At 40.7% G+C, this 27,203-nt stretch overlaps 1 protein-coding gene and 1 non-coding gene across 2 annotated transcripts; one reads left to right on the forward strand and one right to left on the reverse strand.

The window, feature by feature from the left end:
• Positions 1-49: 49 nt before the first annotated feature.
• Rab11a (RAB11A, member RAS oncogene family) lies at positions 50-27,203 on the reverse strand. The gene is made up of 5 exons (XM_069995102.1): positions 27,045-27,203; positions 17,356-17,551; positions 15,853-16,046; positions 14,927-15,007; positions 50-1,786 (listed from the first exon to the last, which is right to left on the reverse strand). The coding sequence occupies exons 1-5, from the start codon at positions 27,082-27,084 to the stop codon at positions 1,647-1,649; spliced, it is 651 nt and encodes a 216-aa protein (XP_069851203.1). The 5' UTR covers positions 27,085-27,203; the 3' UTR covers positions 50-1,646.
• Trnaa-ugc (transfer RNA alanine (anticodon UGC)) lies at positions 7,289-7,353 on the forward strand. The gene has a single exon. It is a non-coding gene; the product is annotated as a tRNA-Ala (tRNA).

The raw sequence follows: 27,203 nt of genomic DNA on the forward strand, positions 1-27,203 counted from the left end.
TATTCCACAGCTATACCCAATGTACTAGGAAAAATATAATCTGACAACGTAAGGAATAGTCAGTCCCCCTATAACTGTTTATTAGATGAGAATATATTCCAAATTATTAACTAAAAAAATTAAGTTACAGAGCATGCATAAAATACAAAGTGGCAATTTACAAACAGACAATATAGTATCTTTATAACCAATACACTAAAATAATAAAAGGACTACAAAAGAAAACCGGAATGACTGACTATAGCAATGCCTTCCGTGTGCCCTACACATCATGAGCACCGCAAAAGACAGGAGATTAATTAGGAAATGCAGCAATCTACGCAAGCCTACATGTATATATTTTTTCCTTGGATATCCCATCATCCTGAATAGTATCCCTACAGGTGACAACTTATAGAAAACTGCAGATTAAGTGCTTAATACTATCCATAAGGAAGTAAAACTAAATGTTAGTGTGCATACTTCTGAATGAGAAACTAGTTACTCCATTGATTGCAATTATGTAGTGGAAAAAAATTATTCCAGGCCTCTATAATGCCTAAGTGCATTCTACTTAAACTCAAAGTACTATTTCATTTTACATACTAAAAGAATACATGCCTTTAAGTGGTACCACTTAAGCATAAATTAACCTCTCACTAGATTCTTTAGACATACTAAAACCAAAGATCTAACTGGACTGTATCCCATAGTACACTGCAAACCTCAAATATTAGCATTGTTAAAATAACTATCCATGCTTGCTGGTGGATATAGTGATAAAAGTAGGTTGCATTTCACATACTGGAAAGGTTTTAAAAAAAATTAACATCTCAAAACTTGATATTACCGGCATTAAGCCAGTTATTGTATGAGCAATAAAATGCCACATAATCTACTGCTGGGAAGTGAACTCAGATAAATTACTTGGGCTGCTTGAGCACTGCAGCAGTCACCTTGGATGGAATTTCCACCAGTCTCTCCAGTTCCCAGCCTGCTAGGCAGCATTGTTTGATTTTGGGTCCTATAACCATACCCCTATCATAACCACAACAGACTTTGTGTTTAAGGTAATTCTTGCTCAGAAAAAAAAAGCCCACTCTTTAATCGGCTTTGATGCTTACAAGAATTAAAAACCAAAATTTACTACATAAACTTATTAAGGCATTTTAGACAGTGACTTCTAGACTAATGGAAAATTTTCAAGCTCTCAAAATCCTGTTATGTTTATAGGGCAATTCTTATGTTTGTCAAAATATACACTACACTGAGAAAAGTGTATTACATAAGCTGCTTTGTGGCAAAATAATAACTTGTTTTTAAGATCTTTGATTTCATCAAGACCAGTGGGTCTAAGCTTCAAGTTCTATTATGTTCTACAGAGACAGGCTTCCATGATGAAAAGTAAACAATAATTGAGGAATTCAAACATTCAGTTTATTAAACTAAGGCTACTGAAGCCATAGCATGAAAAACAGCTGCAGTCATTAGGGACAAAGTGGATGATTTTATAAAGCTAAAATCAAGAGACGTAAGACATGGAGAAATCTATAAGTATGAGGAAGTAAGTAAGAACACAAAAGTGACCACAAGAATTACAAATATATTTAAATCTCAGACCTGGGAAATGGACTATACACAGCCTTCTAGGGGAGCAGAGGATCGCCTTAGATGTTCTGACAGCATTGCACCTTTGGCTTATTTTCAGTGGTTGGTGGGACATGAATAGGAACCACGTTGTTGCTTGGAGACATGTCATTTTCACGTCTGTCTGACATTTGCTTCTGAGAAACAATGCGGTATATCTCTGAATGAGAAGAAGAGAGAAAAACGCTTAGTCTGAATAAACCCATAAAGAGTTTGAATAAAAGAGAGATGATACACCAAATATAGAATATATATATATATATATATATATTATTTTCAAATAGTCACTACTTAGAATCAGCCTGTGATTTTAACAATTGTCCTGTTAAGAAGAGAACCTAAGGGTTTTACAGTTTCAGAGGGAAAGGATCACCACTTAATTAAACAAATCTTGGTTTGAAGTGCATTACATAGTTTATAGATCTGAATTAAATTACAAAACTATTTACTTACACATAAAAAGGACCATATACACTAACATTGTGGAAAAATAAATAAATCTACACTATCAAATAAGTTAATTCAGTATCAGTAATGTAACAGGCTTTTGGTGAAAAAATACTGACTCCTCAGTTGGGCCTGCAAATGTCTGAAGGGTAATTAGAAAGATAAAGCTTGGCATCCTGCCTTCATTTTCTATCTCTTGTCTCTCTGCAGTTACCTTGCACCTGTGATAGGAATGGAAGCCCCCTGCCCTAACACACCCCACCCAGGTAACAAAGGCTTTCTTCAAATAAAAGGCCCAGTCTGACCAATCCTGAGATAATGAGCAACCAGACCACTTCTGACCAGACCATACTTGTGACTCAACTGTTTAATAATTACACATAACCCTTCCCCCTACCATTCTTCATCACTTATAGCTAAACCGCATGTCTGCACAGGGAAGAAGGGCTAACGTATTTACTTCACCTCTCCCCACAGTTCCCCCTTCCCTGCCCTCTACTACAACTCATCTCTATTTCGGATTGGGGGCAAATGGCCAGATGTAACTTGTAGAAACCTCAAATTTGGACCAGTGGACTAAAACTCCAGCTATAGTAACTTAACATTTTATATGCAAACTCCATTTTGCTTTCATGACACTTTTTTTTTTCTTTTGCCAGTTCTGGGGCTTGAACTCAGGGCCTGGGCACTATCCTTGAGCTTCTTTTTGCTCAAGGCTAACACTCTACCACATTAGCCACTGCACCACTTCTAGCTTTTTCTATTTCTGTGGTACTGAGGAATTAAACCCAGGGCTTCATGCATGCTAGGCAAGCACTCTACCATCGAGCCACATTCCCAGTCCCTCATGACACTTCTTCAGTTTCTGCTCCCTTCCACTCAACATTAAGCTTTAGGAGTAAAACTATATCTTGTCTTATTTACTACCCTATCTCCAGCACAGACAATATAGATGTTTGAAATTGCATTAATGTCATTAAACTTCCCTACTGTGTAACACATTTTATTTGATTTTAATTTTTCATTGCCTGACTATAGATTATAAATGTTGTTGCCCTTGCTAAGCAGGCATTCTATGACTTCAGCCATATCTCCCCAACACTTCCAGTCCTATAAACCCCTTAAGAACAGAGAAAATGTATCTTATTTATCTTTGAACTCCCAGTTCTTTTTACAAAAAAATAATGAAAATTGAAAAAGCAACTAAAAATCCTTCAAAAGGTGTTTGAATTCTAAAACAAGACAAACTTAATTAAGCCTCCTACTATGATTTACTAAGAGAGACATAATACATTCCTATTCACAACACCATGTATTCCTGGCAATTAAAAGTGAATTATGAGAATACAAGTAAATCAAGAATGTTAGGATAGGGCTGGGAAGTTGGCTCAGTGGTAGAGCACCACATAAGCAAAAAGAAAAAACCCGAAGTGGCGCTGTGGCTCAAGTGGTAGAGCACTAGCCTTGAGCTGAAGAGCTGAGGGACAGAGCCCAGGCCCAGAGTTCAGGCCCCACGACCGGACACCCCCCGCCACCCCCCAAAAAAAAAGAATGTTAGGATAAATGGTCTAAATCTGAGCTATCTGTGCTAGTACCTATTTAAAATAAAATAGCTTAAAAAAAAAAAAAACTGGGGTTTGAAGTACCTTGTGCTTGCTCAGCAGTTCTTCACCTAGAGCTGAAACATACCTTCAGACCTTTCTTTTTCCTCTGGTTATTTTTGCTTCTGCCCAGGCACTGGCCTGGACCACAATCCCCTATTTTAGGCTTTCTATCACAGCTGGGCTGGTTTCTTATGTTGAGATGGTGTCTCCCAACCTGTTCTAAACAGGACTGTCCTGGAATCCTGATCCTCTCTAATTCAATCTCTCAATTAGCTATTATAATAGGAATGAGCCAATGGCCCAGCTTAAGTAAATAACATTTATAATCTAATTATTCAACCATGGGTCATACTGCCTATGCTAAGTAGCAACCTGTGGCTACTAGCAATTCTATATGATACCTCAGATATAAAACATTACATCAATACAACCTGTGATCCTTGACTTGGCCTTGGATTTAAAATTAAGGAATAAATTTATGAAGGACATGAATACACTTTGGAGAAATCTGAGTATGGACTACATATTACAAAATGCTGCATAAATACAACATCTGCTTAAGTAAGAGAATGCTTGGTTTTTATGACAACAAATAAATATTCAGTAAACTAATATTCAGTGTCTAAATACTTAGTTACAAAGTCTATAACTTACTTTCCAAAGCTGAAAAGGAATGGGGTGTATATATAAGCACGGAAAAATAAACCAAATGTGGTAAAAAGCGAAAATGATTCTGGATAAAGGATACTTGTTCATTATATTATCTGTAATACTGTCTAAACTTTTAGGGAAGGAACAGAAATGTGTTGTCAAATGCTCCAATAACATATCAACCAACTATAATATATGAATATTTCAATTAACTAAAATTTAAGAAAAATATGAGTCAGGACACTTATATGTTGCTTGGGTTACAGATGACAAAGGAATTACTGCCAAATTTTTTAATGGTGTTATGAGTTTAAGTCTTAATCTTTTATATATACATGCTGAAATTCATATAATCGAAATAGCTATCTGGCATTTATTTCACTATAATGGGGGAGAGATGAGGCTGTCAAGATGAGCAGTTGTTGACAGCTACATGAGAGATCACACCATTCCAATGGGTATGTTGGAAACTTTACAAACAAAAACTTAAAAGGAAACATATGCCTGGGTGATGGTGGCTCATGCCTGTAATCTTAGCTACTGAAGAGGCTGAGATCTGAGGATCGTGGTTCAAAGCCAGCGAGAAACTCCCCCAGTCTCTTATCTCCAATAAACGACTCAGAAAACGGGAAGTGGAGCTGTGGCTCAAGTGGTAGAGCACTTGCCTTGAGCTGAAGAGCTGAGGGACAGCACCTAGGCCCAGAGTTCAAGCCCCATAACCACAAGAAAAAAGGAAGCACACGTTGATGGAATTACATTTTCTCTAACGCAAGCATTAGTGAAATTAATATGTAAATTAACAAAAATACAGCTATGTACCATTTCCTGCGTTTGTTTGGAGGGAGGGAAAGCTAAACTTCATGGGTTTTTTGGTAATGTTTGGTTTTGTTTGGTCGTGGGGCTTGAACTCTGGGCCCTGGCATTGGCCCTAAGCTTTTTGGCTCAAGGCCAGCGCTCTACCACTTAAGCCACAGCACCAGTTCCCATTTCTGGTGGTTAATTGGAGATAAGAGTCTCAGAAACTTTCTTGCCTGGGCTAGCTTTGAACCTCCATCCTCAGATCTCAGCCTCCAGAGTAGCTAGGAATACAAGCATGAGCCACCAGTGGCCAGCTTAAATTTTATGTCTTTTTTTTTTATTATAAAGGTGATGTACAGAGAGGTTATTGTGGCTTAAGTCAGGTAATGAGTAAATTTCTTTTTAGACAATGTCATTCCTTCCCTTGCTCTTTCCCAGTTTTCCCTTCCTGTCCCCAACCACATGCTGTATAGTTCATTTTTAAGTATGTAAAAATACTGTACCGAGAGGTTACAGTTACTTGAGTAAGGTAATGAGTACATATCCAATCGAGCATTGTTACCTCCTCCTTTGTTTTTCCCCTACCATCCGTTCTCTCTCCACCTCTCCCCTCCCCGCCCACCAAGTTGTAAAGTTCTTTTCCAACACAGTGTCTTGTACATCTCATTGTTACAATGGGTCAACCTGTATCTTTATTTAAGCATTTAGCTAGTTCTCTTCCCCTCCCCAAATTATAAAAATGTATATACTAAAGCCGGGCACCGGTGGCTCATGCCTGTAATCCTAGCTACTCAGGAAGCTGAGATCTGAGGATTGCAGTTCAAAGCCAGCCCTGGCAAGAAAGTATATGAGACTCTTTTTTTTTTTTTTTTTTTTTGTTTTTTGTTTTTTTTTTGTCGGTCGTGGGGCTTGAACTCTGGGCCTGGGCGCTGTCCTTCAGCTCTTCAGCTCAAGGCGAGCGCTCTACCACTTGAGCTACAGCGCCACTTCCGGTTTTCTGGTGGTTTATTGGAGATAGGAGTCTCACGGTCTCTCCTGCCCGGGCTGGCTTTGAACCGTGATCCTCAGATCTCAGCCTCCTGAGTAGCTAGGATTACAGGCGAGAGCCACCAGCGCCCGGCTAGTATATGAGACTCTTATCTCCAATAAAAACCACTAGAAAACTGGAAGTGGCTCAAGCAGTAGAGTACTCGCCTTGAGCTGAAGAGTGCAGGGATAGCACCCAAGCCCAGAGTTCAAGCCCCACGACCACCCCCCGTCCCCCCAAAAATGTATACACTAGGATGCAGGGCACTGGAATCAAATACAGTGAAAACAGGGGTTATACCATGGGGGGAGAACATACAAAAGAAACAAAAAAATCACATTATAAAAGAATAGCAAGAAAAAAACCCACACTCGTGTCCCTATCTTGGGGTTCATTTCGCTTAACATCATCTTATATGGTCATATATACATAGCTTTTGACCTTTTTTGCTTGTCCTAGACATACTAGTTATTGCAAATAAGGGAAACCATGGGACCTTTGTTTCTTTGGGCCTGGCTTACTTCACTTAAATATAATTTCTTCCAAGTCTATTTCCTAACCAATGGGGTGATGTCTTTCTTTCTGATGGAAGCATAGAATTCATATATATATATATGTATGTATGTGTGTGTGTGTGTATGTATGTATGTATGTATGACATTTTCTTGATCTATTCATCTACTGAGGGGCATCTGGGTTCCCTATCTGAGCTATGGTAAATAATGCTGCAATAAACATAGTTGTGCTTGTATAGTTCATTTTTAACATAGTGTCCAATGAGTACTACTGCTGTATTTGTTCACCCTTTGTCCCTCCATTTCTGTGCCTCCTCTTACCCTCCCAAAGACAGATAAATAAACAAACTAAACTTCATGTCTAAGACGGTTGAGGATGGTTCAAGTATCAAGAAGCACTAGTGGAAAAACTAGACTATACTCAAAATAAGCTACTGATGAAAGTCCAAAAAGAAAGCATACACACAAAGAATAGGGTCTCTATGATCTTTTACATTGAAAAGCTGGATGGAGCTGGGTGCAGATGGCTCACGCCTGTAACCCTAGCTACTCAGGAGGCTGAGATCTGAGGATCATGGTTTGAAGCCAGCCTGGAGAGGACTCTTAGCTCGGGCTGGGAAGGTGGCTCAGTGGTAGAGCACTTGCCTTGCATGCAAGAGGCCCTGGGTTCGATTCCCCAGCACCACATAAGCAAAAAGAAAAAAGCCGGAAGTGGCGCTGTGGCTCAAGTGGTAGAACGCCTAGAGTTCAGGCCTCACGACCAGACCTCCCCATCCCTCCGCAAAAAAAGAAAAGACTCTTAGCTCCAGTAAACTAGTCAGAAAAAAACTGGAAGTGGCACTATGGCTGTGGTAGAGCACTACCCTTGTTCTTAAGCAGAGAAGCTAAGGGACAGAGCCCAGGTCCTGAGTTCAAGCTCCAGGACCACACACACAAAAAAGCTGGATGGGAGTATATCAAGGGCAAAGAAAAGGATTTACCCTTCTATCAGGCCAGTGGCTAGGAACAAAGATGATCATCAGTGTGTGTAGTTAAACTATACCATTCTTTCCCCTCCTACCCTCTTTTGGTGCTACAGATAGAACCAAGGGCCTCACACATGCTAAGCACATTCTCCTCCACTAAGTTAGACCTGCCCCCCACCTCAGCTCTTTTGTTGTTTTTTTGAGGTACTGGTATTTAAACATTCATTCATTCTTTGTTTTCTAATATTAAACAGGTCATTTCAAGGGTAACTGATTAAATATGTGACTACTACAGGTATTAATTTTTTACAAGTTGTTTTGAGGATAAAGTAGACGAACAAAATAATTACTAACAAAAAAAGCAAATACATATAAGAGAGGCAAAGTCAGGCCTCAGAGAATATAGAAGTAAATGATTAAAGAGATCTCATTACAAAGCAAGATATTTGAGCAGTGTTGTGAAACTCTGCAAGTACTGCATACTTTCAGAAATAGATTATTGCTGCACTTACTTTAGTTGCCAAAAGGATGTCTGCTCATTAGGAAAAGAAAAAGAGAAACACAAGCAGGGGAATAAAGAGAAAAATGCTGGTCAGAAAAATCAAAAACCTTTTATTCTTTTCGGTTTAAATACCTTTAAGAGTTTCCATAATTAAGTCTCCTAGCAAGTGTGTTTAAAAAAAAAGTGATAAGGAAATAGGAAGTGGGTACCTTCTAGTTGCTGTCTGATTACAGAAGGTTGTTTCATAACTTGCTAAATCAGAAGCAAGTACAGTATTTCCCTCTTTCAAAGCATGTTCTCCTGAACCAAGTAAATGTAATGATTCCTATGCTGTACTTTTTTCAAGATGTCCAAAGGTTAGCTATGGTTAGAAAGAAAAGGATCCTGCTTTATCATTCTTTTGTAAGAGATCTCTTTATCAGGATCTCTTGTAAGAGATTTAACTATAAAGTAAAACATTAATGCAAGACAGCTTTGAATATAACTGAAGCTAAATAAAAAGCATATATGCCTACTTCTCCTCTAATGGAAATGTGGATCAAAGAGCAAAGAAATTCTAAGGAGATGAAATGTAACTGTTTCCAAATTAGGAAAGTTTTCTTTACAAACAAGAAAAGTTAAAATTGTTAGTCTCTCCAAAAACTGAGAAAATAGCATGAACATTAATTATTCCACTACAGCCTAGGTAGAAACTCTTCATCTGTTAGATCTTTCTAATCCCACTGCTCATTTGTAGGTCAAATTATATTCCAGTTTGAATCACAATGTATTTGAAGGATTGTGCCAACAATAAAGCAACTACTATCCCTAATTAAAAGACTCACTACTGAAATAAAGTTAATTCCTAAAAACCTTACCAAGTTCTAAAATAGCCAAAAGGCTAGGTGAATTAAAACTATTTCAGCCACAACATACACCAGTGGCTCACACCTGCAATCCCAGCTACTCAGGAGGCTGAGATCTGAGGATTCCAGTTTGAAGCCAACCCAGGAGGAAAGTCCGTGAGACGCTTATATCCAATTAACTACCAGAAAATTGGAAGTAGCACTGTGGCTTAAAAGTGGTAGAATGCCAGCCTTGAGTGAAAATGTTCAGAGCCAAGGCCCTTAATTCAAGCCCCATGTCCCACCAAAAATAAATAAATAATAAGTCTTCATACTAAAGAGTTACCTTGAACTTATGAAGTACCTGAGGAACACTGTCTGATATCACCTTAACCAAAAAAAATCAGTTCTCACAGCCTAATAGGAACTGAAAATATTTTTATCACACTCCAAAAATGTATAATCTGAATTTAATCAAATTCAAACTAAGAAACACTACAGGCCTGTACCCTTCAATAATGTCAAGGTCAATAAACAAAAGAAAAGTGAAGGAACTCTTTCAGATTTAAGAAGACTAAAGAAACAGGACAGCTGAATGAAGCATGATGTACTCCCAGACTTCTTCTTTTTTTTTTTAGCAAATAAGGACCTGAATCGAACAATTGCCAAAATCTGAGTGTGGTCCATAGATAAACACTGTTGTGGCAATATTATCTGTCTAATTTTGATGGTTATAAAAGAGTATATCCTTGTTTTTAGAAAATATATCCTGAAAAATACTTAAGGATGAAAGGGCAACAACATAGTATATGCCACTTTTGCTTCCATGGTTCAAGTGCGAAAACAAACTTACTTAAAAAAGAGAAAAAAAGCAAATGGTAAAATAATACTAACATTTGAAAAACATGGGTAAAGAGTATTTGTAAGTTCTTTGTACTATTACTGAAGTTTTCATTAATTCTGAAATTGTAAAAAAAAAAAAAAAAAAAAAAACTAAGTTAAAAGAAAAAAAAGAGAATATTGAAAATATAGATGACTGAGGATGGAGGTGAGTTGATAGAGTAGTTACTAAACTTGCTCCAGGTCCTGGCTTTGATCTTTTCCACAAAACCAAACAGGCTAGGTACTGGTGGCTCACACTGTACTCCTAGCTACTCAGGAGGCTGAGATCTGAGGATCCAGGTTCAAAACCAGCCCAGACAGGAAAGTCCATGAGACTATTATCTCCAATTAGCCACCAGAAAATTGGAAGTGGCACTGTGGCTCAAAGTGGCAGAGCTAGCCTTGAGCAAAAGAGCTCATGGACAGCACTCAGTCTCTAGAGTTTAAGCCCCACAACCAACAAAAAATAAATAAAATTACATTAAATAATGTAAATCTTCCAATACTAAATAATTTTGCATACTAAAAATTAAATGGGGCTGGGCACCAGGTGACTCACACATGTAATCCTAGCTACTAAAGAGGCTGAGAACTGAGGATCATGGTTCCAAGCCAGCCCAAGTAGGAAAATCCATGAGACTCTTATCTCCAATTAACCACCAGAAAAGGGCAGAAGTGGGGCTGTGGTTCAAGTGGTAGAGCACTAGCCTTTGGCAAAAGCAGCTCTGGGACAGTGCCCAGGCCCAGAGTTCAAGTCCCAGGATTGGCAAAAATAAATAATTTTTTTAAATTAAATGGTTGTGTTTTCTTCTAGCAACATCAAAATACAATGTAAATGTTCCCCTAATAAAAATTTAATAAAATTTAAGGTAGAATTAACTCCCTGGAATTAAGCCTTTTCCTGTCTTTTCTATGCATTAGTACGCACACACTGGCATATTAGAGGAAGAAATGTTTAGAGAAAACATCCTAACATCTGCACAACACAGAAGTGTGCTGCCATACATTGGAATTTATGGAGGAAGCACAAGCGACATTGAATACAATAAGCAAAGTTGTCACTAAAAACCTTTGCTTTCAATCAACAGTAAGGAGGGAGGGAAGGGATGGTAGGGGATAAAAAGGAGGAGGCAACAATGCTCCATAGGAAATGTACTCATTACCTTATTCATGTAACTGAAACCCCTCTGTACAGTATTTTTAAATAAAAAACACATAAAAAGTTTTTTTAAAAAAACAGTATGCAGAAACTAATCTTCAAGGACAGAAAAGCTCAAACTTAAACATGTATAACTGCTGTTTAGGGTTTATGTTTGAGTGAACAAAAGTTTGTTGCTAAAATGATACACCATAGTTAACTAAGGATTTGACTTTATCGTAGTATCATAATAAGTAGGCTAGAAATTTGATCAAAATAAATATGATAGAGTGAGAAGATTTGGTGGAACATTAAAAATAATCCCAACAATGACTGGGTGCTAGAGGCTCACATCTGTAATCCTTGTTATTTGGGGGGTGAGAACAGGAGGATCACAGTTTGAGGACAGCTTGGACAGAAAATTCATACAACTTCTTCTCAACCCATAACTGGGTACTATGGCACAACAGTGATTTGGGAGGCTGAGACTGGGAGGACTGTGGTCTGAGGCCAGCACGGGCAGAAAAACCTTTAAGACTGAACAGAAGGAAGGCTTGGCATAGAGACACAAACGTGTGACCCCACCAAGACTGTAAAAAGAAAGGGAGATTGAAGCTCAGGCATGGCTCAGAAGTATTGTGGTAGCCTAGCAAGTATGAGGCCCTGAGTTCAAACCCCTACTTATCACGATTTTAAAAAAAAAATCCAACACTGAGGACTTCCTAAAATATTCCCCTTTCCCTTCCTTTTTTTTTTTGGGGGGGGGGGAGCGGGGTTGTTTTTTGGTGTTTTGTTTTGCCTTGAGATGGGCTCATGCTATACAACCTAGACTGGTCTTGGACCTGCTATCTTCCTTTTTGCCTCCTGAGTCCTAAAATAATAGGCATGAGCCACATTCCAAGTTTCTTTCCTCCTCCATTCTTCCTTCCCTTTTTCTGTTCCACGTCTGTTTGTCTGTCTGTCTGTCTGTCTATCTATCTTTTTTTAGTTAGTTTTACAGTGTTGGTGATCAATCACTAGAGCAAAAGCTCTATTTCTCCAGCTATGCCCTTTTGCTTTTGTTTATGAAACAAGTGGTCTTATAATCTCTACCCAAGATAGCATAAAGCTCTGCATCCTTCCTCTGCCACCCAAGTTCAAGGATTACAGGCATGCATCAACAATGCTTGCCTCAGTTTGTTTTTTTCAGGTGGGCCCAGTGACTCACGCCTGTAATCCTACAACTCAGGAGGCTGAGATCTAGGATCGAGGTTCGAAGCCAGCCTCTGTAGAAAAGTCCCTAAGAGACTCTCTCTTTTGTTTTTTAATGTCCAATAAAACGTTCAAAAACCAGAAGTGCGGCTGTGGCTTAAAGTGATAGAGCACTAGCCTTGAGCAAAACAGCTCAGGGATAGCAGCGCCCAAGCCCTGAGTTCAAGCCCCACAACTGACCAAAAAAAAGTTTTTTTCAAGCAGCTTTCAGAAGCCTTCAACCACTCACAGACCTATACTGTAATGTAACTGTTGTATAACACTGTGAATGTGAAGACCTGGGGAGTTCAATGACCTTAGTTACACAGAGAGTTGAGGCAAAATAAAACGTAAAAAACCCACCTGGTGCCAGTGGCTCATGCCTGTAATCCTAGTTTGAAGCCAGCCGGGGAAATAAAGTCCATGAGACTCTCTATCTCCAATAAACTATTCAGAAAAAGCCAGAAGTGGTGCTGTGGCTCAAGTGGTAGAGCGTTAACCTTGATCAAAAGACTAGGGACAGTGCCCAGGCCCAAAGTTCAAGCCACAGGACCAACTAAAAAAAAAAAGTAAAACCCTAGAAATTATACCACTTGTAGGCATGGACAGGAGGGAAAAACTGGGGGAGAGGGAGAGTGAAGGGGTAACATTGCACCAAAGAAATGTGCGCATTTCCTGACTTATGAAACAGTACCCTTCTGTATACCACCTTAATAATAACAATAAAAATATTTTTTTTTTAAAGAAAGTAAACCCCTAGAATTCCTGGATCTCCATTTACTACTCCACACATTGACTCAACCAAATCCACATAAGAGGTTACAAAGAAAAAACAGTAAGACTTGCAGAAACACTGCATGGTTTATCAAATCTGCCTTGCTTGAAACAATGCACAATGAAACTCCATAGAGAAAAGATTCTAAAGAAAAGTTATTGTGTTCCAAAAACTCTTCATTTGAAAAACTCTAGTTCTTTTAGTTACTGTTCAGATAACAGAAAACAATTTTAGCTGGCTGCTATTGCCTCTAGCCTATAATCCTAGTTACTCAGAGGCTGAGATCTGAGGATTGGGATTTGGAGTCAGCCCAGCCCCAGCAGAAAAGTCCATGAGATTCTTACCTCCGATCAACTATGAAAAAGCCAGAAGTGGAGCTGTGGCTCAAGTGGTAGCGCATCAGCCTACCTAATAAAATAGGTATGCAGTAGTTCTAACAAGGTTTTGTTTATCCTTTAACTATAATTTAGCCACTAATATCCAAACTGTGTAGGGAGAGTTAAGGACTTTATAGCCACTAATTCATAAATATGTTTGGAGTTTTGGAGGTTCTCACTGTCAGGTCACTCTTTTCAGTGGATTTGAGACAAAAAAAAAATCTTTAAGAAGGAACATAATATTTTCATCGTAACACATCAAATCATATCTCAACACACAAGCCCTCTCCCAAAGTGGAAATAACAACTCCCAAAATATATTTGAATAAGGAAAGTGAGACCTCAAAAGAATAAGTAATGTATACAGGTAGGACTAGAACCCAGGCCAAGCTTAATTCCTAGGCTTTACTCCTGAGTCTCCTGTCTCATATCAGGGACTAACTTAAACTCAGGGCCTAGCTTGCTCACTTGGCTTGCTTGCTTGGTGTTCTACTACTTGAGTCACACCTCCAATCCAGCATTTTGCTGGTTGACTGCAGATGGGAGCCTGAGCTGGTTTCAAACCTTAATCCTCCAAGTCTTAGCCTCCTGAGAAACTAGGATTACAACAGTGCCTGGCAATGCTTTTACAGTAAAATAAGAATTAGGTTTAAAAACAAATCTATTCACTAGTGCTACATACAAAAACTAAATTGAAATTCATTTAATTATACTTGGAAGAACTAACAATTCTACATACAGAATTTTCAATTATATGTTGACTATATTCTACCTGGAAAGTGCTTAAAAGTAATGCATACATTTAGATATATGTAAAAACAATGTATCAAAGTACTTTTTGGGACTGGAATTGTGGTTCAAATGGCAGCACACACGCCTTGCAAGCTCAAGGTCCTGAATATTAGCCCCAATACCACAAAAAAATAAAAAGACTTAAGTTTACTAATAATTTGGTCATTCCAATAAAGTAACGGTAAATATGGGTCAGAACAAAGAAAGTGTGCTCTCTTATCCAGAAGACTGACCCAGTTACACACATTCTACAACAGCATAAACTTTGACCCCTTCCCATTAATGATTAGAACCTTTTGGTGTGCGATCACAAGGTGATTCTATCTATATGGAACACTTTGCTTTTTCTGTCATATATCATAGGAGAAATTCATTTTTTGTTTTCTTTAATATTTTAAAATATATATTTGCTAGTTTTTACTTATTTAATTTCAGAAGGACATTTAAATTTTTCTATAGCTGTGATCCCAAAAGCACATTAGAAAAATAAGAAGTAAATTAAAACATAACTTGTATCTCTGACAATGAAGTAGGGAGTACATGTGGGACTAAATGTAAGCAAGCAAACTACTTTCAAAGACTCTTTCCCACTATGTCAGGTGAATTAGAACGACTAAAGTACAAAGGTTGTATCTAATTTTGCACTCTAAACTACTCTTATTATTGTAGCTCTTAAGTCATTCTCAGAGGATGTATTCTCCTAAGTAATTTTATTTCCTAAAACTTCCCGTTCCTCAATTCCCACTGTTATAATCTAAACCTCTAAGTCTTACCTGTTAGAATTGTCTGAAAAGCAGCTTCTACATTTGTAGAGTCTAGAGCAGATGTCTCAATGAATGATAAACCATTCTTTTCTGTGGGGAGACACAAAAATTTTAGTTTTGTCAAGTCTTGTAGCTGGGCGGGGGGGCGCGCGGGGGGAGGTTTGCTGGAGCTGAGCCCCAGTCCCTTGCACACGCTAGCACGCACTCTATCACTGAGCTACATCCCCAGCTAAAGATCTGTATCCAGCAAGAAGTCAACAATTTTACCCAAAGCAAAGCAGGTTCTCCTCTCACTGAGCTATTTCCCCATCTCTTTCAAAGTTTCTTTGTTTTTGTGCCGATTCTGGGGTTCAAATTCTGGGCCTGGGTGCTGTCTGTGAGCTTTTTTGTGCTAGTGCTCTACTACTTGAGCCACAGCTCCATTTCTGGCTTTTTGGGTAGCAAATTGGAGATCAAAATTTCACAGACTTTTGCTGCCCAGGCTAGCTCTAAACTACAATTTTCAGATCTTAGCCTGAGTAGCTAAGATTACAGGCATGAGCCACTGTGCCCTGCTTCTTGCCAAGTTTTAAAGCAGGGAATGTGATACACCCAAGACCACATGAGAGAGAGAAAACTGTCAGTCACAGTGGTGCACATCTGTAATCCCAGCACATGGGAGGCTGAGAAAAGAGGGTTATAAGCTGGAAAGAAGCCTGGGCTACACAGTGAATCCAGATAAGACTGAGATATACAGTTAAGACTCGACTCCGTTCCTTATCTCCCCTTCCTCCCAAAGTAGATAACCTATGATGTCTTCAACTTCTAGGATAGTAAAGGCACTATTCTACTTACACTTGAACAGATTAAGAATACCCTCACTGGTGTATCAAAGCCATTAAGACATAGTAAGAAATATAGAATCACTGTATTGTTATGGAACTCCAGTTACTGACCGGCAAAAGCTCTTGCTTCATCTGTTGGAACTGCCCTGAGATGACGTAGATCACTCTTATTGCCCACAAGCATAATGACAATGTTACTATCAGCGTGATCTCTCAGTTCTTTCAGCCATCGCTCCACATTTTCATATGTGAGATGCTTAGCAATGTCATAGACCAGTAAGGCACCTACAGCTCCACGATAGTATCTGAAAACAAAAACACAGTAGCTATCAGAAAACAACTATGCTGAGATAGGCACAAACACCAGGAAGAAATCAAGACTTGGATCGTGTATTTTTAAAAAACATGCTTATAGAGGCTGGGAAGTTGGCTTAGTGGTAGAGCGCTTGCCTTGTATGCCTGAGGCCCTGGGTTCGATTCCTCAGCACCACATAAGCAAAAAGAAAAAAGCCGGAAGTGGCGCTGTGGCTCAAGTGGTAGAGTGCTAGCCTTGCGCTGAAGAGCGGAGGGACAGCACCTAGGCCCAGAGTTCAGGCCCTATCCCCGGACCCCCCCCCAAAAAAAAAAGAATTCCTAGCTGGTGTTAATTGTTCACACTTGTAATCTTAGCTACTCAGGAGTAGCTAGGATCTGAGGATCATGGTTCAAAGCCAGTTGGGGCAGGAAAGTCCGTGAGACTTTCATCTCTAATTAACTACTAAAAAGCCGAAGTGGAGCTGTGGCTCAAAGTAGTAGAGCACTAGCCTTGAGCAAAAGAGCTCAAGGACTGCCCAAACCTGAGTTCAAGCCCCATGACTGACCCCCCCCCCCAAAAAAAAAACCCTAATACTAAAATTCTTCAAAAGAAAAACATTGGGCTGGGAAGGTGGCTCAGTGGTAGAGCGCTTGCCTTGCATGCATGAGGCCCTGGGTTCGATTCCTCAGCACCACATAATCAAAAAGAACAAAGCTGGAAGTGGTGCTGTGGCTCAAGTGGTAGAGCGCTAGCCTTGAGCTGAAGAGCTGAGGGACAGCGCCCAGGCCCAGAGTTCAGGCCCACGACTGAACCCAAAAACAAAAGAAAAACATTTTTAAAATGGTACAGTAGTCCCCTTTATAAGCAGTTTTGCCACCACAGTCTACCATTCTTAGTCAGCCTGTACAAAAATATTAAATGAAAAATTCTAAAAAGAAGCAATTTCCCCCTTTTAAAATAAGCACTGTTCTGAGCAGGATGAAACCTCTACCAAGGCCAGAATATGACTCCTCCCTCTGCATAGCCACACTGTATGAACACCTGTCCATTAGTCACTTAGTTATCAGATTGTAGTGATGGTATCAAAGTGCTTGTCTTAAGTAACCCTTAAGTAATTAAGTAATCTGATAGCACCTTACTTCACAAAACTTGCAAATTTAAGGTGGGCACAACTATACGTACCTATAACCCCAACACTTGGAAAGCTAAGGCATGAAGATCACAAGTTAGAGGCTAGCATGGGCTACATCATTTGAAGCCAGCCTGCATGAAAGCACAAGACTATCAAAACCTTTAAAAAAGAAAAACACAAGACTTACGCTGATGTTATAGCTCGGTATCGCTCTTGCCCTGCCGTGTCCCATATCTGTGCCTTTATTGTTTTCCCATCAACTTGGATGCTTCTTGTTGCAAACTCTACTCCAATGGTGCTCTTGCTTTCCAGATTAAACTCATTTCGAGTAAATCGAGACAAGAGGTTACTCTTTCCAACACCAGAATCTCCAATAAGAACAACTGAAAAGATAAAGAAATTGATGTCCAATGAATGAGGCAAATACATTCAGCATACCATCAGAATGGTAGTCTGGCTTTAAAATGCATTAAAAAAAAGATAGGATGTTTGATTTTTACAAAGAGATGAGGGCAGAATGTTGAACAGTCCATGCTTTTGGCCTGTTAACCACTTATAAAACCAATTTATTCTTTAATCTGTTTCCACCTATATAATGACTTCCATACATCATCTGCTTAGCACAGAAATAGTACCCTGTCCTACCCTCTATTTTGGAGTGCTGGGATCAAACCTGGGGCCTTATACATGCAAAGAAGTATTTTCTTACTAAGCTACTCCCCAGTCCTTAAAAGCACAAGTTTCATCAAAGGTACACTAGGGAACTTGATAACAGACATTAATTACCTTCAATACTAACCTTATGACTTTAGAAGGTAGTAAGCTGAAAGATAAATCTTAAACTAGATGAAAAATTTGTAGTATTAAAATATATCAGAAAATAAAGGATGTTAGTGGGTTGGGAGAGAATAAATGTCCTAATTAGTTTCATCAAGGACTAAGTGTGATGTGAGGACTGATATAACAAGAAGAAACCCATTTAAAATATGAGGTATCTTAGGGGCTGGGAAGGTGGCTCAGTGGTAGAGCGCTTGCCTTGCCTGCCTGAGCCCCTGAGTTCGATTCCTCAGCACCACATAAGCAAAAAGAAAAAAGCCAGAAGTGGCGCTGTGGCTCAAGTGGTAGAGCGCTAGCCTTGAGCTGAAGAGCTGAGGGACAGCGCCCAGGCCCAGAGTTCAGGCCCAATGACTGGACCCAAAAAATAAATAAAATAAAATAAAATAAAATATGAGGTATCTGGCCTATAAACTGTCTGGCTGGGATACAGAAATTTAAAACAACTTTTAACAGTTGTACATCTCATACTGGCATTAAGCTATATACCCTTCCCAAAATGAAATCAGCTCCACCTCACTAAACAGGAACTCTAAGAAGCTAACTATTAATTGTACATACTGTTAGTTCAAGTCAATACAAGGAGGATTTATGCTTCATTTATGACCATGAATTTTTAAAAAGACAAGCTGTGATCAAAATTTAAGTCCTGTGGTTTCTAGATGAGGTAGTTTACTATAAACTTTTTCTTCCAAGTAAGTAATGTTACACCCTTTTTGTGTGTGTGTGTGCCCGTTCTGTTGCTCAAACTCAGGGCCTGAGTACTGTCCTGAGTAAACTTTTTTGCTCAAGGCTAACATATTACCACTTGAGCCACAGCTCAAGTGGGGATAGTTAATTGGAAATAAAGAATATCTTGGATTTGTCTGCAAGGCTGCCCTGGTTTTAAACTATAATCCCTAGGTCTCTGTCTCCTGATTAACTAGGATTACAGGCATGAGCCACTGGTGTCAGGTTGATATTACACTTTTAAGAATTTCAAGGGGCTGGGAAGATGGCTCAGTGGTAGAGTGCTTGCCTCACATGCATGAGGCCCTGGGTTTGCTTCCTCAGCACCACATAAGCAGAAAAAGCCAGAAGTAGTGCTGTGGCTCAAGTGGTAGATACTAGCCTTGAGCTAAAGAGCTAAGGGACAGTGCCCAGGGCCAGAGTTCAGGTACCACAACTGACACACACACACACACACACACACACACACACACACACACACACACACACACACACACACACACACACACACACACACACACACACACACACACACACACACACACACACACACACACACACGAATTTCAAACAGAGGGGATTATTCTGATTAAAATATAAATGTATGTAACTATATGTGAACATATTATATATAATATATAAAACAAAATATATATATAACAAAATAAAGGTTTCAAAAACATGTAAGTTGTTTTAAAGCATTTTCCATTTCTACCTTCTGATAATAACTAGTGCTTCTTCCTTATCTTAACTAGCTTCACTTAGATGCCAGGACTGGAAAATCAAACATGCCAGAGAGTAAGACTATGTCTTACTCAGCAGATTGGGATGTGGTGGGGCAGTAGGGGAGGAAGGAAAAAAGTAGGATAACTCCCTGCAACTCTGACCAGAGGAAAAAGCAAGTCCATTATGTACTTCTTGTCACAGGAACGGCGACAAGCTGGCTTCTGGAAGGGAAAGTACATTATCAAATGCATATCATTTCTGGCTTCCTCCATCAGCTGACTCAGCAAAAATAAATAAATAAATAAAAATCATCAGGCAAGCAGTGCCTCCATGCAGCAAAAAAATGGTTCTTTCTAACTTTATATTCAATTAGAGGCTGTCAAGGATGTGGTGACAAAGACAGATGTGGGATCTCAGTCAAGGCTAGACCGCCATCTCAATAGAAAAAGCTAGGCATAATGGTCATTTCCACATAGTGACAAACAGAAATAAGAGGATCAAAGTTCAGGCATGCCCAGGCAAAGAGCAATAATAAAAGGGGTGTGAGTGTCAGTGACTCTTGCCTATAATCCTTGCCACTCAGGAGGCTGAGATCTGCCAGCCTGGGCAGAAAGGTCTGTGAGACACTTACCTCCAAGTAACCACCAAAAAAGCCAGCAGTGGAGCTCTGGCTCAAATGGTAGAGCACTAGTCTTGAATAGAAAAGCTCAAAGACAGCCCAGGCCCTGAGTTCAAGCCCCAGGATCAGCACAATAAATAAAATTAATTAATGGGCTAACAGCACAGCTCAAGTGGCAAAGCCCCTGCTTATCAAGTGTACTGCTACCAAAAAATAATCACAATAATACAATCAACCTATCAATAGATTACCTTCATTGCTACTCCTTAGGTGAGAAGATTTGTTTTAAATGACCTGTGGCTCCACCCAAGCACTGAATACTCACTGGAGGTATGAACAGGTAGAAAGCCCAAAGGATTAGAACATAGCTAGTTCAAAGGCACTCCCACATCAGTCAGCAATTCAGGAGCCAGTCATACTGAACACAAAGCACACAACAACTAAGCAAGACATCCAGAATGACACCACCTTTGGAATATTAAAAAAAAAAAAAAAAAGACATACCCTCCTCCACAAACAAAAAATCTCCAGCGCTTTCATGTTTTGATTTCCTTCCTTTTGACTCGCACTCCTTTTATTTAATATATCTAGGGGGTTATGGTTACATAGGTCAGGTAATGAGTAATTTCTTTTTGAACAGTATTAACCCCTCCCTCATATTCTCCCATTTTTTTTCCCTTCCCTGCCCCCCTTGACTTCCACTCTTAATGATTAAGTTCATTATCTCACCAACCTCATCTTTATGCCATAACAAAAATACTAATCAGGGGCTGGGAAGGTGGCTCAGTGGTAGAGCGCTCGCCTTGCAAGCATGAGGCCCTGGGTTCGATTCCTCAGCACCACATAAGCAAAAAGAAAAAAGCTGGAAGTGGTGCTGTGGCTCAAGTGGTAGAGCGCTAGCCTTGAGCTGAAGAGCTGAGGGACAGCACCCAGGCCCAGAGTTCAGGCCCCACGACCGGACTCAAAAAAAAAAAAAATACTAATCAGCAAAGTTTCTTGCATTTTATCTCAGTGTAATCAATTAATCTTAATAAAAAAGAAGCACTCAATTCAAAATCACTCAAATTGGCTGGGATGGTGGCTCAGTTGGTAGAGCGCTTGCCTTGCATGCATGAGGCCTTGGGTTCGATTCCTCAGCACCACATAAGCAAAAAGAAAAAAAAGCCGGAAGTGGCACTGTGGCTCAAATGGTAGAGCGCTAGCCTTGAGCTGAAGAGCTGAGGGACAGCGCCCAAGCCCAGAGTTCAGGCCCCACGACTGGACCCAAAAAAACACTCAAATTTCATAGATGTTTTACACAGATTATAAATTACCTCAATAAATTACCTCATGGACCAGATCACCAAAACCAACCTATTAAAGGATATCAGAAATAACAGAAGACCCTAGTTCTGTAAGAATGTGACTCCTAGAGCTAGAAGTGGTATTGCACCTACCTAGCAAACACAAGGCCTTGAGTACAATCCCCCCACCACCACAAAAAAACAAACAACAAATAAAAAACAACAACAGAAAAGAAGAATATTGACAGAAACATGCTGAAAAGTGATGTAATAAGGAAAGCTGCCTCTATCCATCTACCAAATTAGAGACCAGAACAGGTAGGCTTGGCTAGATGAATGGATGGAATGAAAGTAAATGAAGTGCCTTAGCAACATTAAATAATTCACTTGGCTATGTTTTTTTTTTTAAAAACTAAATTTCACAGTTTCAAATCAATAGCTTTCTCACAAAGTTGACAATATCTAGTTACTGTTATTCTTTTTCTTTCCTTTGTGATGGTGTGGCGCTCTCACCCAGGGCCCTGTATGTAGTAAGCCTCCACACTATCACTGAGCTGCGCTTCCATTCTCTTAATGGCTTTTCTGAAATGCAAGAATCCTTATGATCATATCTTACAATTCAAGAAAGGAATCTAAAGTAACTTTCCTTTCCCTTTACTTTCTTTTTTTTCCCCCGCTCAGTCCTGGGGCTTGAACTCAGGGACTGTCCCTGAGCTTCATTAGCTGAAGGCTAGCACTCTACCACTTGAGCCTCAGTACCATTTCTGTTTATGTGGTACTGAGGAATGCAACCCAGGGCTTCATGCATGCAAGGCAAGCACTCTGCCACTAAGCCACATTCCTAGCCCTCATTTTACTTTCATTGAAGACTAGCAAAGGTTTATTTAATAAAACAGGGTAAAAGGAGAAGAGAAATGGAAAGGGAGAAAGGAACACCCCTGACATTCAAGGAGTACAAGTAGACTCTGCAAGTAACTTTTCTATGTTATCCATAACTAATATCTCATTAAAAGTACTTCCATTTAAGCATTTTTACAATCACCACTATCTATATAAAATATATATGCCATTATAGATACTTAATAGCATACAAGTGTAAGGTAAATAACAGCATCTACACATTGATCATTAGAATCGTTAACAAATAATCTGAAAACAGGGGCTGGGAAGGTGGCTCAGTGGTAGAGCGCTTGCCTTGCATGCCTGAGGCCCTGGGTTCCATTCCTCAGCACCACATAAGCAGAAAAAAGCCAGACATGGTGTTATGGCTCAAGTGGTAGAGCGCTAGCCTTGAGCTGAAGAGCTGAGGGACAGCGCGCAGGCCCAGAGTTCAGTCCCCACGACTGGACCCCCCCCCCAAAAAAAAGAAAACTACACAGTATATCAGTATATTAACTGAAAGAATAACTGATCATTTTTATACTGGTTTTCAGAAGCTTGAAGGTATTCCTACTCTATATTATAGTCAAACTGCACCAAGTCTTTAAAACAAAATGTATTCAATAAGGCTAAAGTCTGGACAAGTTTTTCAGATTCAGCAAAATTCGAGTTGCTCAACTCCAAGTTGTAAAAGAAAAACTGACAAAACTCAAGATAGGGAGGTTTCTACTGGCAATCAGCTGATGGTTGATTACTACTGACCTTCAATGCAACTCAAAAGAAAATGCCCTAAGCAATGGGCAATGCATCCAAACACTCAGAAAACAAGGCTCAGACCAGACTGGTATCCACCACAGCAAGAGCTACGATAATTGCTTACTTTACCTGTGCTCCACACAACCTTAGCCAACACACTGTGCATAAATACAAAATTAAAAGTTGTCATCTGTTTCAAAAAGAAATAAGTAAAGTTGTGTGCCGATGGCTCACCTCTGTAATCCTAGCTACTCAGGAGGCTGAAATCTGAGGATCACAGTTCAAAGCCAGCCAGGCAGGAAAAGCCATGGAAATTCTTATCTCCAATTAACCACCAGAAAACCAGAAGTGGAGCTGTGGCCCAAGTAGTAGAGTGCTAGCCTTGAACAGAAGAGCTCAGGGATGGCACTCAGGCCCAGAGTTTAAGCCCTATGACTGACAAAATAGCAATATTAGTAATAAGCCTCCATAACCCATCAAAAGTTAAAAGATTAAATGTTCAAGCTGGAATTGTGATACTTGCTTATAATCCAGGAGGCACTGGGAGGCTGAAGCAGAATTGTGATGGGCTACATGAGACTCTGTCTCAAAACACAAACACACACACACAGACAGACACACACACACACACACACACACACACACACACACACAAACTGAAAAAGATTTGCTCACTGGGCACCAGTGGCTCATGCTTATAATCTTAGCTACTCGGGAGGCTCAGATCTGAAGATCATGGTTTGAAGCCAGCCCCAATAGGAAAGTCTGTGAGACTCTTATCTCCAATGAACCACCAAAACAGCCAGAAGTGTAACTATGACTCAAATAGTAGAGTGCAAAAAATGTTGAAACCCAGAGCCTATGCCCTGAGTTCAAGCCCCAGAATAAGTATGCATGAGCATGCACACACACATACCCCCCCAAGATTTATTCAAGAACAAATTACATAATTTAGAATAGTCCTGTTCTCCCAACATTTACCCAATTTATACCACCCTATCTCATATTAATAAAAAAAATTCCTTCAGGTGAGTAAATGTGTAGAAAGAGATTTTAAAATAAAAATTTTGTTGCTTCATTTTAAAAATAATTGAATAACCCTAAAAACATTATATAAATAAGGAATCAAGTAATCTGCACTGAAGTTTAAAAATAAAGTGACTTGGCTGGGTGGTGGTGGCTCACCCCTGTAATCTTAGCTACTGAGAAGGCTGAGATCTGAGGACTGGGCTTCAAAGCCAGCCCAGGTAGGCAAGTCTATGAGACTCTTATCTTCCATTGACTACCAAACAGCTCAAAATAGAGTTGCAGATTGAAGTGGCAGAATTCTAGCCTTGAACAGAAAAGCTCAGGGGCAGTGCCCTGGCTCTGAGTTCAAGCCCCAGAGCTGGCACAAAAAGTAAAATAAAGTGACTCATATCCTGGAGCCTTAAAAAAAATAAAAGGTGGAAATTTCTTATACACCATATTTTAAGTAGCAAAATGTATAACAAAATAAAATCATAATCCATGTGTAAACAGACTTCAGAAGTTCTTTAGTTTTAAGTTGCTTTCCTTAACTGCTCTTGTAACTTATAAAGATTTAAAGCTAAAAATGCCTAATAAGAACTACTTGAACTTCTTTTACATTATTACCATATATTGAGTCATCTCACTCCTGCCAACAGTCCTGCAAAGCAGCTCACAGTATTTCCTTGTCTGAAGGAATTAAAACTCAAAAAAAAAAAAAAAAAGTCTCAAGATCAAGAAACAAATATTTAGGGCTGGGAAGGTGGCTCAGTGGTCGAGTGCTTGCCTTGCATGCATGAGGCCCTGGGTTTGATTCCTCAGCACCACATAAACAGAAAAAGCCGGAAGTGGTGCTATGGCTCAAGTGGTAGAGGACTAGCTTTGAGCTGAAGAGATGAGGACAGAGAGCAGGTCCATGATGGACCAAAAAAAAAAAAAAATTAACATCTGAGTCAGGATTTGAACCCAGGTCTATGTAACTGCAAGGCTGTTAGGATGGGCTAAAGCCCAAAATTAAATTTAAATTCCTTAAGCTGGCCCAAGATGAATAACACACCCTTAGGAAAGAAAAAAAAAGTGATTTGCATTTGAGTTCTCAACAGGAGAAATACCTAACAGTCTACCTTGTTCAAACACCTGCCTTGGTGGAGCATACTCTGTACTTTGTAAGGCAGAGGCCAGAGGCAGTGTGAGGAGTGTAGCTCAGTAGTAGGGCACTTGCCTTGCATGCTAGGTAGAGAGGTAGCTAGGAGGTAGAGAGGTAGGTAGATGCTGTCCACTGCCATTACACAGTATCAAAAAAAAAAAAAAACCTCTTTAATAACTAAACTCCAAAGTTTCCCAAGAATAATTTCACATCACTTCAGTAAACAGTATGAAAATAACCAGATCTTCTTTTTGTACTTATAAAATTAATTAGGTACTTTCTCAGCTGTGAATCACTTTCTAATATGGGGTTGGGGTTAGATACTGAATATACCCTCAAGTACTCATCTTAGAGGAGTGTCAATGGAGTATATACATCAGTTAGTATAACAACACTTTCAAAGTATTGGTAAAGGAAAGCAATGCTTCCTGCCTTGTTTAATGAATCACCCAATGGCAGTCAGAAACATCCTCAAGTCTTTAAACTCCACCCTCTACAGTAGGGCTTTAATCGCAATGGCTTCTTCCTTCCTGGTAATGATCTTTGTTCAGGCTCACTACTGGTGGCTGTCCTTCTCATTCAGTAGCGGAGAAAGACTGCCTAAGTGAGAGGACATTCACCCAACCAAAAGAAAAGAAAAAAGCGTTTACTGTACTCTCTTCTTACTGAAAGCTGTATCCTGTCTCTTTGTTGGTTAAAAAGAAAAGGGGGGGGGAGGGGGAGGACTTGGATTCTTCCAAACTCAGTCAAAAAAGCAATTCTTTCTATCCACTCCCCATCCTCCAAGATGTTTTTGTTCAAGGGCACTACGTTTCCCTACCTTATAGTAAATGTTTAATTTGACCCGAAGAGCACACAATCCCCTCCCCCTTCCCACCGTCTGGGAAAGGTTTGTGGCCAACCAGAGCTCTTCCCTTCCTGTTGGATCCTCCCAATGTTGCAGCAGGAAGCAACCAGCCCGTAGTGATAAGCAAGCTCGTATTTGTGCAGCGCGCAACCTTTCCTGTTCGGGAACTGGGCCTTCAGGTCTGGCAAGGATAACAGCCACCACCCATCCGCAACCTCTTCTCCCAAGCCGAATAAATACAGAGTGATCCCGGGGTGGATGTAAGACAGCTGGGGGAGAGGCTAGGTGGGGGGAAGTCATCCTCGGCCTGTCGGGGTCACTGCGACAAGTGCGCGCGCGTGGGTGATGGACAACCCTCCCTTGCCCGCCCTCCCTCCCTCCTTCCTTCCCTCCCTCCCTCCCACCAGCACTGGGAGCTCCCGAACACCATTTGAGGAGGGAAAAGGATAAGCCCAGAGTTGCCGATCGGCGGGGAGGGAGGGAAGGAGGGAGGGACAGTGCGAGGTCATTGACCTCGAGAGCGGTGGGGGGGGGGGCTGGGGGGTAGAGCCCCGGCCCCCAGGACGGGACGGGACGGGAGTAAGGCCCTAGTGGGGGGGAGAGGGGGAGGGGGCGTCCACCTGCCCGGGACGCGAGTGAAGGCCGAAAGGGGGGGGGGCTGGGGCCTTCGGGAGGGTTCAGGGCGAGGATGTGAGGGGGAGGAGCAGGAGAACCCCCCCCCCCAAAAAAGCCCGGGGAAAGGAAAAGACACGATTTTAGAGCCGGCAGCTACAAAGGCCTTGGGGGTGTGGGGGGGAGGTTGTGGGGTGCGGCTAAGAGACAAGCGTGAGGTGGGACGCCCCCCCTTCCTCCTCCCCGCCGCGTAGGGCGGAGACGGACTCCGTGACGGGGGACACCACCCCCCCCCGAAAGCCAAGGGCCGAGGCAGGTCCACACCTCAGTGCACTCGGGTTCCCCGGGCGAAGTCCCGGGCCGCCCCCCACCCCCACCCCACACACACCCCGAAGAACGGGGGCTCCGCGGACCGTACGCCAGCCCGCGGCCTCACCTTTGAAGAGGTAGTCGTACTCGTCGTCGCGGGTGCCCATGGCGCGGCCGAGGAGCTGAAGGGGCGGGAGCAGCGGCGGGACCGGGGGGACCAGGGGGCGTCGCTGCAGGGAGAAGCCGAGCGCCGAGCTTCAGCTGCCGGACCCGGAGGAGAGCCCCG

This window comes from Dipodomys merriami, unplaced genomic scaffold (genome assembly GCF_024711535.1).
Source record: "Dipodomys merriami isolate MVZ:Mamm:240054 unplaced genomic scaffold, mDipMer1.0.p SCAF_48, whole genome shotgun sequence".
NCBI lineage: Eukaryota > Metazoa > Chordata > Mammalia > Rodentia > Heteromyidae > Dipodomys > Dipodomys merriami.

Excerpts from the sequence above, each read along its gene's own strand:
- Rab11a (XM_069995102.1), bottom strand. The coding sequence starts at position 27,084 with ATGGGCACCCGCGACGACGAGTACGACTACCTCTTCAAAG. Across the intron at positions 17,552-27,044 it reads GTACGACTACCTCTTCAAAG|TTGTTCTTATTGGAGATTCT; the intron begins GTGAGGCCGCGG and ends TTATCTTTTCAG. Across the intron at positions 16,047-17,355 it reads TACCGAGCTATAACATCAGC|ATACTATCGTGGAGCTGTAG; the intron begins GTAAGTCTTGTG and ends TTTTGTTTTCAG.